The sequence below is a fragment of the Nycticebus coucang genome, chromosome 12 (assembly GCF_027406575.1).
Source record: "Nycticebus coucang isolate mNycCou1 chromosome 12, mNycCou1.pri, whole genome shotgun sequence".
In the NCBI taxonomy this organism is placed as follows: domain Eukaryota; kingdom Metazoa; phylum Chordata; class Mammalia; order Primates; family Lorisidae; genus Nycticebus; species Nycticebus coucang.
Window position 1 is genome coordinate 52,013,566 of NC_069791.1, and position 13,201 is coordinate 52,026,766.

Here is a 13,201-nt window from a genome sequence, read left to right on the forward strand (position 1 = left end):
AACCCTTTTGCTGATTGCATCAAGTGTCGTCGCTTGAGGTTGATTGGGGGTCGCTGTAGCCCAGGACAGAGTGGGGGTCTTGTCCCAAGTCTTTCAACATGTGTGTATGTGCACGTGCATGTGTGTGTGCATGTGTGTGCATGTGTGTCTGTGTGATCATGTGATGCAGGAGAGGTGTTAGGTGTGGGAGAATAAAAGAAGGAAGATCATTTGGGGAGAGCTGAGGCCAGAGAATCCAGGCATGACCAGGGAGCAAGTCTGTGGAAAGATTCTACATGAAGGATCGAGAAAAAGTCATATTTAGCACTCTGTTTAAGTTTATCCCCTTTAATAATGTGATTCCATTTAATTATCGTAACTGTTAAACAGTCATAGGTACCTGGATACCCTTTTGCTGAGTGGGTGTGGGGATTAAAGGCTACAGAAGTCTGGAATGAAAGCTGGTTCCTCCTCCAACATCCAGTAAGGAGAGCTGCTCTCCAGGGTTCTGGAGGTGACAAGCAGCAGAATGAGTGGAGACTCAGGATGGGGTCAGAGAGAACAATGAGGGAAAGCCCAGAGCAGGGAGGAGCCTCTTCACAAGGCCCAGGACTCAAGCTTTGCCTTCCCTACTGTGCCAGAGGAAGCTGGGCCTTGAAGGTGGGGGCGCTGACGTGAGTTTTGCTTCAATGATCCTCTTTCAACGTGGTACCAAGAATTTGCTTGATCAGCCAAATGATGGGATGAATGCAACACTAGTTAAGTGTTTGTTAAGGCTAATTGGTCTATAAGCAATTATGTAGAAGGAAGCAAACAAATTTTATTTTTTTCTGGTGAGTTCAGTGAACATGGTTCTCCCAGAACACTTCTCTAATTGCTTGCTTCCTCTTTTCCTTTCCTTCCTATTTCTTTCCTCCCCCCTTTGAGTTCCTGCTTTTATTACACTTGCCAGCATATGTTTAAGGCTGTGATTCTGACTGTCCTGATCCTGGGGATTGGGGCTTTGTGGCGTGAGTGGCCTCACAGTGTGGTTTTGGTTCTCATGAGATCTCTTTCATGGGTGTTTACATATATGGTCCCTCTGCTTTCACCAAGTGGAGTGATAGGAAGGAGATAATTTATCACCTCATTTATAAGATGTTTTAAGGAAGTGATGAAACATTTTCTGATGATAGCAGAAGGTCTCTTCTGAATATGGCTTCGGAAATCACTTATGCTGAAGTAACTTTCAGAAATGGATCCAAGTTCTCAGGCACCAACTCAGACCCTCCTGCAGGTAACAACCCTTTTCTGTTTGTCAGAATTAATGATGAGATGAAGGATTGGGAGAGGGTTTATAAACCAGGCATAGGAGATGTCCATTACTGGTTCTCTGACTGGCCATGTCTGGGAAACACAAGAGTTTCAGAAGATTGAGCTGCCTATAGATAAGCATAAAGGGGTTGTATAATTGTATAGTGGGGAAGAAAAGGTTTTATGATCCTGTCTTTACCCCCAACTCTGATGACTATAAAAGTTAGGTGTGAGAAATCAACTATATTCTTGAGCTCAGGTGAGGGCTCTGATGTTGAGAAGTTGTGGTCCTGTGTTTTCCAAGGCTGAATTAATCTGGTGTTAAAGGTTTGGGGTTACCCCCCCAAATGCAGGGGTTACTGATGAATTCCTGAGATTTGTGGGATTAAAGGGTAAGAGTGTGGGTGCAGAGTGATGGGACTGTACTTGTTAGTACCAAAGTGGAACGAAAGAAATGGAAGACTACAAAGTCATAAAAAGAAAGGTCTTAAATCTCCAGGGAAATTTTTCTGAAATCAGAAAATCTATTGTGTATTGCATCTTTGAGACAGACTCAATTAAATTTGGGAGTAGCTAAAGGCATTTTGGGTGGCATGTGTGAACTCTCAGACACAAAAGAGAGAAAAAATGCATGTAGAGTACAAGAAGCTATTGGAGGGAGGGAGTCAGGACGCTCATGGTTCCTGAAACACCTGTGTGGGAGTATTGGGAGTACATAGGAAAATTCTTTTCTTCTTCTTCTTTTTCTTTTTGTTTGATACAGAGTCTCACTATGTTGCCCTGAGTAGAGTGCCATGGCATCACAGCTCACAGCAACCTTAAACTCTTGGGCTTAAGCGATTCTCTTGCCTCAGCCTTCCAAGTAGCTGGGACTACAGGCACCTGCCATAATGCTCGGCTATTTTTTGGTTGCAGTTGTTGTTGTTGTTTAGCAGGCCCAGGGAGGGCTCTAACCCTCCACCCTTCGGTATATGTGGCCAGCACCCTACTCACCAAGCTATGGGTGTCGAGCCTCTTTTTTTCTTCATAAAAGCTTTGTATAATTTCTTCATTATACAAGTTGGAATGATTATTATAGAAAAAGAATTAACAGAGGTACACAAAAATTTAAATTATTCTTCTACCATCTAGAGAAAACTATGAGTGATGGGACTGTACTTGTTGGGACTGTACAGTCCCAACACTCAGTTTAGTGTATATTCTTCCACATATAAATATACATGAATGTGTGTATGTATTTTTTAAATGAAATCATATTATTTAGTACTGAGATTTGCCCTATACTTAACAACATATAGTAACTTTAAGAATTCTAATTATGAGATGGTGACTAAAAAGGCTGACCTTATCCTGAAGATATAATCAGGGATGGTTATAAATGTGTATTTGCTATAGCATTTTTAAAAGTAAAGTTGGAAACATTCTGGAAGATTACTTAAATATGTAATGCGTAATGCTATTAAACGATGATATAAAGTGTTAGTGAAGAAAATGTTGTATGAAAAATGCTCATGAGCCAGTTCAACACAATAGGTGGATTGCTACATATCTTTGACTGTTAGAACTTATCAAGAAAAGTATTACATCATAGTTTTTATGATGTGTCAATCATGGGAAAATGTACATATATTTTATATATGCATTTTAAAAATTTGTGGGTGGGTTTTTTCTTTTTTTTTGAGACAGAGCCTCATTTTGTCACCCTCGGTAGAGTGCTGTGGTGTCACAGCTCACAGCAACCTCCAACTCTTGGGCTTAGGTGATTCTCTTGCCTCAGCCTCTCAAGTAGCTGGGACTACAGGCACCCACCACAATGTCCAGCTATTTTTTGTTACAGATTGGCTGGGGCTGGGTTTGAACCTGCCACCCTTGGTATTTGGGGCTGGTGCCCTACCCAGTGAACCACAGGTGCTGCCCCAGAATTTGTGTTTCTATATAAAGTTTCTACAATGAACATTGTCATTTCCTTCCCATTCTTATATTATTTCAAGTGTCATAACATCAGTAATCCTAAGAAAATGAAGAAGAAGAAGAGGAGAGGAAGAAGCAAGGACAGAATTTAGTGTTGATAAAACTCATTTGGTTTCTCCTTTAGCTCCCAAGGAAAGGACCACCCCTCACAAAAGTAATCCCGGTTTTCCCAAGCTGCTTTGTGCCTCACTGATAATACTTTTCCTGCTATTGGCCATCTCATTCTTCATTGCTTTTATCAGTAAGTATGCCAGCTGAATCAATAAGCAATGCCTGCCCTATATGCAAGAAGAGAAGGCATCTGTTAGAAACTGACTGACATTTAAAAATGGGTTTACCCAGAAATTGGAAATAAACTTTTCTCTAGGGAGACGTAATTCAGGTAAATCCACTGGGAGGTTTGCTTTTTATTTGGATTTAGTTATTGTCCTATAAAAAGAATGGAATCCATTCTCCTTGAAGAAATTGAAGAGTAAGCATCTGAGTGCTGCATGAGTGTTTGTGAGAGAGAGAAAGAGTGAAATCTGTTTTATTTTTTTGTTTTTTTTTTTAAGACAGAGTTGCCCCAGGTAGAGTGCAGTGGCATACTCCCTGCAACTTCAAAGTCCTGGGCTCAAGTGAAGTGAAGCTCTCTTGCTTCAGCCTCCCAAAGTGCTAGGATTATGGGTATGAGCCACCAGGCCTGGACAGACCCCATTACTTGATTGAGGAAGCTACAAAATCACATTGCAAAGGAGTGTGGACAAAAGGAATGTCAAAAATTGTGACATTTTTGCAATGTGTTATACACATAGAGAGAGTGGAGAATTTTAAGTAGGGAATTGATATATTCAAATTTGAGTTATGGAAATAAAATTTGCACAAAGATGTAGAGAGGACATAATCAGAGTACTGACTAACAAGTGAGTTTACAGTGTTATTGATAATCTATTTCAAGATTGGTGTTAGTGAAGTAGTGGAAGGCAGAATGTGCTGAGTCAAGGATCAAATGAAAGGTAAGGAGGAAAGAGAGAAAATTGGGTTTCTAGAGGAAGAGGTGAGTTAGTTTTAAATTGGGAGAGACATGATAGTGTTGGTGTGCCAAAGGAGAGGCAGTGTAGGAGCCAGTCGGGATGGAGAGAGTAAAGAAGAGGAAGAAAATTATGTTATCTTGATCCACGTCCGGTTCCTTTTTAAATTCTCCATTGTCCAGGATAACCCAGAACTTCTCAGAATTACTTAATTCTTCTCCACCCCTCCCCCACAGAGTCCCAGGCTGTGCATATCTGTGAATACAATGCACAGACAAATACAGTGTTTGTCTGCCCAGATCCCTCTCCCCTCCTCCAAGGCTTAGTGTCTAGTCCTGCCTCACATTAAGTATTCAAGGAAAATCAGGGGAAGACCCTCAGACCCCTTGTCATGGAGCTGCTGTGTCCTCTGTCAATTGCTGATCTCTCAGCTATTCCTGGAGATATCTGTGGTTTCAAAGTGGAAAATCTTTCCCAGTCAGGATCCGTCTACTCAAGTAATTGGGCATTTGTAGATTTTGTTTCTATAAAGAATGTAAGAAAGTGACAATAAAGAGCAAAGTCATAATATTACCAGGACAATGAATGGTCTTTATTCTCTTTTCTAGTTTTCTTTCAAAAATATTCTCAGCTTCTGAAGAAAATTACTGAAGATAAAAGTACTACAAAAGAGTCAACTCACACAACATTGGAGTGTGTGAAAAATAATTTGGCCATCCCAGGTAAAAATGAAAGTGCCCAGAATTCAGTTGCTGACTATACTATGTAAGGATCTCAAATCAGTTGTCCAGTAAGATTCCCAAGTACACTAAGAAGTTGACTTCATGATCATTTAAAGTTATAAATATGCAAATATATAGGAGACAAAATTTTTATATGTATATTTTTATCTATGCAAGGCTAGAGGCTTACTTGTGAAAAATGTTACCTTGTCTTAGATTTCTTCAGGCTTTGCTTTTTTCTGAACTTTCTGTGCCCACTTGGTCTTTTTTTACATAGCTGTTAAAAACATTTGATGAAAATGATGGGATGATAATTTTATTATGAATGTGAATATATAATATATAGCATATATATAACAGATTATATTTACATATTTGTTAAGCCTCCTTGCATACACTGTATCCCCTATTATTAATATCTTATGTAAGTATGGTACATTTGATATATTATCATTAATTAGAGTTCATAATTTATTCATATTTCCTTAATTTTCACCTAATGTTTCTTTAACCGGATATCAGCCAGGGTGCCACATTATATTCAGTTTTCATGTCTCTAGGCTCCTCTTGGCTGTAATAGTTCCTCAGGTTTTCTTTGTTTTTGATGACCTTGACAGTTTGAGGGATAATGGTCAGGTATATTATAGGATGTCTTCCTACTAGAATTTGTTTGATGTTTTCTAATAATTAAAATGGGGTTACTGGTTTTTGTGAGGATGATCACAAATGTAAAATGCTACTTTCATCACTTCATATCAAGGGTGTATACTATAAAAATGATCTTTGACTTCCAATGTTGACCTTGATCACCTGGCTGCCCCCTTCAAGTTTTATAATGAACATTGTCATTTCCTTCCCATTCTAATTTTGAAGGTTGAGAAGTTCAAAACTTGAAGGGACAAAGGTAGTGTTTGTCAGATTTCTCCATCATAAAATTACTCTTTTCTCACCCCTTTCCATACCATACTTTATGCACAGCCCACACTTAAGGATAGAGGAGTTGTGCTCCTCATGCATTAGGGTGGAGTATTGTGTTAGGGTTTTCCAGAGAAAAAGAACCAATGGGATGTATGTATAGAATGGTATTTATTTTTAAGGAATTGAAACAAGGGTGGAAGGTTGAGAGGTTCAAAACTTGATGGAAGCAGCCAGCAGGCTAGAAATTAAGGAAAGAGTTGTGCTTTGAGTCCAAAGACGTCTGTTGCAGACCCAGAAAGATGAAGTCCAAAGGCTGTCCTGGAGAATTTCCACTTGCTCAGAGGTGGTCATTCTTCTGTTCTACTCAGATCTACTGATTAGGTGAGGCCTACTTACTTTATAGAGGGCAATCTGCTTTATTCAAGTTCACCAAAGTAAATGTAAATCTCAATAAAAAACATCCTCACAGAAACATCTAGAAAGCTTGACCAGACATCTGGGTGCTGGCTCAGAGAAGTTGAACATAAAATTACCCATCACAGGTATCTGTATAACTTATTTGAAATTCTTGTGCATGAGAGTTGTCTCTTCTACCCCGTTTATTAACTTATACAATAATTTGTTTATGTCTGCATTGACTCATGGTTATTTATTTTTAATTTTGGCTTATAATCCGATACTACTTTATTAATTTTCTTGTTCCAGGTATTCTGTCAGTGGGTTCCTGTGCGTCCCCCCACCCCTGTCTCTATTTTTCCTGAAAGAAGATCTCACTCTGTCCCCCAGACTGGAGTGCAGGGTGTGATTACAGCTCACTACAGCTTCCAATTCCCAGGCTCAACTGAACCTCCTGAGTAGTTAGGACTATAGGTGCCCCTCAGCATACCCGGATAATTTTATAATTTTTTGTAGAGCTGAGGTTTCAGTACATTGCCTAGGCAGTTCTTGAACTCCTGGCCTAAAGGAATCCTCTGACCTTGGCCTCTCAAAGTGCTAGGATTGCAGGTGTGAGCCACTGTGCTTTCTGTGACCCTTTGTCATATCACCATCAGTGTGGGGTCCCCCCCACTTTCTTACTTTCTGGGACTACAGAATGCTACTCAAGTCTTGGAGTCAGACATTTCTTTGAGAAGCCTGATTCCTTTTATTGAAGAAGAGCAATTTTGATAATTTGTATTTTCTTTTTCTTTTTCGTTTTGGTTTTTTGAGGCAGAGTCTCAAGCTGTCACCCTGGGTAGAGTGCCATGGCGTCACAGCTCACAGCATCCTCCAACTCTTGGGCTTAAGCAATCCTCTTGCCTTAGCCATCCAAGTACCTGGGACTACAGGTGCCCGCCACAGTGTCTGGCTATTTTTGGTTGCAGTTGTCATTGTTGCTTAGCAGGTCCAGGCCAGGTTTGGACCTGCCACTCTAGGTGTATGTGGCTGGTACCCTGCCAACTGAGCTACAGGCGCCGCCTATAATTTGTATTTTCATTGGCATTCATTTACTGTTGTTTTATTTTATTTTTTTATTTTTATTTTTATTTTTTTTTGTGATTTTTGGCTGGGGCTGGGTTTGAACCCGCCACCTCCGGCATATGGGACCGGCGCCCTACTCCTTGAGCCACAGGCATCGCCCCAGTTACTGTTGTTTTAAAAAGTTTTCCAAGAGACTTTCTTGACCTATGGATTATTTATAAGTAAGTTATTTTCCTTTTTTTTTTCTTTTTTAAGACAGAGTCTCATTTGGTCACCCATGGTAGAGTGCCCTGGCATCTTAGCTCACAGCAACTTCAAACTCTTCGGTTCAAGTGATCCTCTTGCCTCAGCTTCCCAAGTAGCTGGTACTACAGGTGCCCACCACAACGCCTGGCTATTTTTTTTTTTTTTAGTTTAATTTAGCAGGTCCAGGCTGGGTTTGAACCCACCACCCCTGCCCAATGGGGCTGACACTCTAACCACTGAGCTATGGGCGCCCCCCTATTTTTCTTCTTTTATTAATCTTTAATTTGTTTCAGCAGTGTAACCTGGTTCTTTGTACCCTCAGTGAATTCCCAACAACAACAACAAAAAAGTTAAAAAATGTTTCTTTCCTTCCTGGTTGGAGAATACTTTCTATATGATTTCCATGATTTACAATTTGTGGAGGTTTGTTTTATGCCCTAGGATATATAGTGTATCCTGACATATGTTCCACAGGCACTTGAAAGAACGGGTATTATGTTGTTGGGTAGAATGTTGTATAAATGTTGATTAGATCCTGATGGTTGATGATGATTTTGAGTTCTACCTTCTTCCTGATTTTCTGTGTAGTTGTTCTATCGATTGTTAAGAACAGGGTATTGATGATCCCACCTCTAATTGCATATTTGTCAAATTTATCACGTCGGCTGAATCAGTTTTTGCTTAATACATTTGCACCTCTGTTTTTTGGTGTATATATATTTATCTTTTTTCAGTCTGCTTGCTTTCTGTTCAGTTGGCAATTTCTATTGTTTTGTCTTGCAATTAACTGATTTCTCTGTCATTCTAGTGTTGAACCCATCTACTGAGATTTTTATTTTATGTTATTTTATTTTTCGATTATAAAATTTCTGTTTGGTTCTTTATATTTTCTATTTATTTACTGAAGCTTCCTATTTTTTTGTTTATTTCAAGCATGTTTGCACCTTCTTGTTGAAGCACTTTTATCATGGCTGCTTTAAAACCTTTGTCAGATAATTATAATATTTGTGTTATCTTGGTTGTTGACACCTCCAACTCCTGGGCTCAAGCAATTCTCCTGCCTCCGCCTCCCAAGTAGCTGGGACTACAGGCTCCTGATACAACACCTGGCTATTTTTTGGTTGCGGCCATCATTGTTGTTTGGCGGGCTGGGCTCTTTGAACCCGCCAACTCAGGTGTATGTGCTGGCGCCTTAGACGCTTGAGCCACAGGCACCGAGCTGGGGTGGGATGATTTTTGTTACACCAGGGTGGGGATGGGAATTCTGTGCGATTTCCTTTGGTCCCTAATTTTAATACTTCATACTTATTATTTTTTTTTTTTTGAGACAAGAGTCTTATTATGTTGCCCTCAGTAGAGTGCCATGGCAGCACAGCTCACACCTTAAATTCTGGGGCTTAAGTGATTTTCTTGCCTCAGCCTCCCAAGTAGCTGGGAATACAGGCACCCACCACAACACCCGACTATTTTTGTTGTTGTTGTTGCAATTGTCGTTGTTGTTTAGCTGGCCCGGGCCCGTTCTCAGCCTGACTTTCCTTCTTATCTTCACTAAGAGATGCCATTCTTCAAAATTGTGCATTCACATTGATTAAGACCATAACCAACTATTAATAACTTTTATTTTTCATAAAGCAAAAATGCTAAATTATGATAGTCTTATAGTATCTCTTATTTATTTAATTTATTTAAAAAACTCAAGTACTTTAATAGATTACCAGCTTTGATCCCGGTATCTACTGTGTGAAATATGTAGGATGTTACTCTACACCACCTGGGTGTATGTGGCCGGCACCTACCCACTGAGCTATGGGCACTGCCCAATTCACACATTCTTTTTTTTTTTTTTTTTTGTAGAGACAGAGTTTCACTTTATTGCCCTCGGTAGAGTGCCGTGGCGTCACACAGCTCACAGCAACCTCCAACTCCTGGGCTTAGGCGATTCTCCTGCCTCAGCCTCCTGAGTAGCTGGGACTACAGGCGCCTGCCACAACCTCCAGATATTTTTTTAGTGGTCGTTGTTTAATTGTCATTGTTGTTTGGCAGGCCCAGGCTGGATTCAAACCTGCCAGGTCCAGTGTATGTGACTGGTGCCCTAGCCACTGAGCTACAGGCACCCTACCCAATTCACACATTTTTAAAAGTGATTATGTACATTGTATTATATGCCCCTCTTCCCAATACAGAGAAAGTCTGGAGCTGCTGCCCAAAGAATTGGAAGTCATTTAGTTCCAAATGCTACTTTATTTCAACTGAATCAAGATCTTGGAGTGAAAGTCAGAAGAACTGCTCTGGAATGCAGGCTCACTTGACGGTGATCAACACCAAGGAAGAGCAGGTACTTCCTAACAGATAATGGAGTTGTGACCCTACTTGCTTTTTGTTTGTCTCCCTTGGGTAAGAAGGAGGTCTTCGTTATTTTGGGATATGGTGCTATGGCAGAGGCTTTCAATAAAATAGATACAAAAGGCTCCTAAGTCTTTACATTCCTTACCTTCTTCCAGCTTTAAGATACCTAATCACCCCAAAAGAAATCGTGTCATTAGAAATATAATCTAGGGCGGCACCTGTGGCTCAAAGGAGTAGGGTGCCGGCCCTATATACCGGAGGTGGCAGGTTCAAATCCGGCCCTGGCCAAAAACTGAAAAAAAAAAAAAAAAAAATTTATATATATATGGTAGAATTGAACAGTGAAAATGTTTCAACCAGAACTATCAGTTTGTTATTTTAATGTGTAATTTTTTATACATTATTAACTATTTAATAGAGAAAAGGTATTTACTTGAATAAGGAAATAAAGTTAAATCACCAATCATAATCAACCATCAGGAATGAAATTAAAGAATCTCTGAAGTTATGAAAGGAAATGATTAAATTTACCCAAATTTTCTCACGCACAATTTTGAAGAATGGCATCTCTTAGTGAAGATAAGAGGGGAAGTCAGGCTGAGATGAGAATTTGTTATGATCTTAGGTAGAAATCGCTTCCCATACATATATTGAACATCATGCTTACAAGGGATCTCTTTTATCTTGCCCTGCTTAGCCAGGATTGTCTCCTTTTTGTCTCATTTCCCTAAAGTCATGAAAAACTCAGTTCAAGCTGAGCACTTGTGGCTATGACTCCTTTCTTTTTTTTGTCTTAGGATTTCATCATCCAGAATCTGAGTAAAGATTCTGCTTATTTTGTGGGGCTGTCAGATCCAGAGGGTCAGAGACACTGGCAATGGGTTGATCAGACACCATACAATGATAGTGCCACGTGAGTATAGATAGATAAAGGAATCCTGGGTCCAGGACCATGCAGGGAGTTTGAGATGTTCTAGCTATCAGCTACAAAGCTAGAATAGCTCACTCTTCACTCTTGGGCACTTGGTTAAATAATGTTATTATCTCATTTAGTTATCACGAGAATATGATGAGGTATCTGTTATTATTTAGATGAGGAAATTGTGTTTGGAGGGTGTGGATAATTCAGCTAAGGTCACCCAACAGTGTAAACAATGTTTCTCAAATCTGGGTGGACTTTACTGTGCTTTTAACCACTATATGTATGTTTATATACACATATTATGTAAACATAATACAAATTATTGTTGATTAAGATCATAACCAACTATTAAGATATCATATTTTTCATAAAGCAAAAATGTTAAATTCTGATAGTCTTATAGTATCTCATATTTATGTAATTTATTTAAAAAACTCAAGTACTTTAAGAGATTACCAGCTTTGATCCCCATATCTACTGTGTGAAATATGTAAGATGTTACTCTACTCCCCATTTTTTAAACTGGAAATCTGAGAAGCAGGGTTAATAAATGACTTGTGTAAGATAACTGGGACAAGAAGATACAGAGATTTGTACTGGTTCTTCAGACTCCAAAAACAGTGATTCAAAAAAAGGAAAAAATTCTATTGAGTAGGAAGCCAGGGTGAAATCTTTGAAGACCTATGGATTTACAGTCCCCTGGGAATAGGACACAAGGATGGGCAAGTATAAGAAAGCCTCTGGAAATTGTGCTGTGAAGACATGTAAAGCAATAAGGTGGAAAATACTGAGTGATGTGGGCACAGTTTTCAAGGGAAACCTCAGAGATGCAGGTGGAATGGAAAGTCTATGTTGAATGGGGAAGGGTGGATTTGGGCCTATCTGACCTTGACCTCTATGAAATCCCAGCCACTCAGTCCCTTACTGTCTTTAACCTTTTTCAAAGCACTGTTTAAAGAAATGCCCTCATCCTTTTTTCTTCCTTTCAGATTCTGGCATCCAAAGGAGCCCAGTGATCCCAACGAGCGTTGTGTTATAGTAAATTATCCCAGGCCACGTGGGAAATGGGGCTGGAATGACGTTTATTGTGATAACGCACAAAGGTCAGTTTGTGAGATGACGAAGATCTACTTATGAACCAAACATTCTTCATGGATATGTGATTGGATTGGCACTCATCTTTACAGAGATAGATAATATCTTTTTTTTATGTGTAAGGGAGGTCCTTAGAATTTTAGGTAGCCAGTCAGCTCAGTCACTCATGAGAGAATTGGTCCATACATTTATTCCTTCACTCATAAGATGAACATTTATTGGGCGTTTTCACATGCCAGAGACGATCCTGGAGACCCCTTTTGTGGACACATGGAGGGAGCATGACCCTCCCTCCTAACCTTTGTCTGGGGGCTTAGGGATTATTTACTGATACAACTATGTGATGTGCTTTCTCTACCAGGCTAGGTTTTCTCTTTCCCTCCACCCAGGTTTATTGATGTACAACTGACAAATAAAATTCTTTATATTTAAGGTATACGGTATGATGATTTGACATATATATATATTGTGAAATGATTACCACTGTCGATTGACACATCTATCACCTTACAGAGTCACCAACTTTTTGTGTGTGGAGTGAGAACATTGGGAATCTACTTCCTAAGCAAATTTCAAGCGTGCAATATAAGTATTATTAACTATAGTCACTGTGTTGTACACAGATCTCCAGAACTTACTCATCTTATAACTGAATGTTGGTACTCTTGGAACAACATTGTCCCATTTCTCCCACTTCCCCAATCCCTGGCAACCACTATTCTACCCTTTGTTTCTCTCTCTCTCTCTTTTTTTTTTTCACATAACTGACCATAAGCTCCAACCTATAGTGGTGATTATGCTAATTCTAGCATAATTCAGAATAGCAGTAGGTTGAATCAGAATCATCTTTTGTGCCAGAAAGGCCATTTAAAATATTTTTGCAATTAAGTTCTCTGCTGACTTTGTTTATGTGAATTACAAGTGTTGCTACCCTTTGTTGCCATGAGACTGACTTTGTAGCATTCTACATATGGGTGGGATCATACAGTATTTGCCATTGTCTGACTTACTTCACTTAGCATAATGCTCTCCAGATTAATACATGTCTTTGCAAGTGACAGGAGTACCTTTTCTATGGCTGAAGGATAATCCATTATATATATATGCCACATTTTCTTCATCAATCCATTGACATTTAAATAGTTTCTTTATCTTTGCTATTGTGAATAACTGCGATAAACATGGGATTGCAGATAACATGTTCCAGGAAATAAGGAAAACAATCTCATTTTTAAAAG

At 39.4% G+C, this 13,201-nt stretch overlaps 1 protein-coding gene across 1 annotated transcript; it reads left to right on the forward strand.

Annotated features, from left to right (window-relative positions):
* Positions 1-929: 929 nt before the first annotated feature.
* On the forward strand, positions 930-12,380 carry CLEC4A (C-type lectin domain family 4 member A). The gene is made up of 6 exons (XM_053557724.1): positions 930-1,255; positions 3,368-3,484; positions 4,862-4,975; positions 9,784-9,935; positions 10,744-10,859; positions 11,858-12,380. The coding sequence occupies exons 1-6, from the start codon at positions 1,174-1,176 to the stop codon at positions 12,003-12,005; spliced, it is 729 nt and encodes a 242-aa protein (XP_053413699.1). The 5' UTR covers positions 930-1,173; the 3' UTR covers positions 12,006-12,380.
* The last annotated feature ends 821 nt before the right edge of the window (positions 12,381-13,201 follow it).

Excerpts from the sequence above, each read along its gene's own strand:
- CLEC4A (XM_053557724.1), top strand. The coding sequence starts at position 1,174 with ATGGCTTCGGAAATCACTTATGCTGAAGTAACTTTCAGAAATGGATCC. Across the intron at positions 1,256-3,367 it reads CAACTCAGACCCTCCTGCAG|CTCCCAAGGAAAGGACCACC; the intron begins GTAACAACCCTT and ends TTTCTCCTTTAG. Across the intron at positions 10,860-11,857 it reads CCATACAATGATAGTGCCAC|ATTCTGGCATCCAAAGGAGC; the intron begins GTGAGTATAGAT and ends TCTTCCTTTCAG.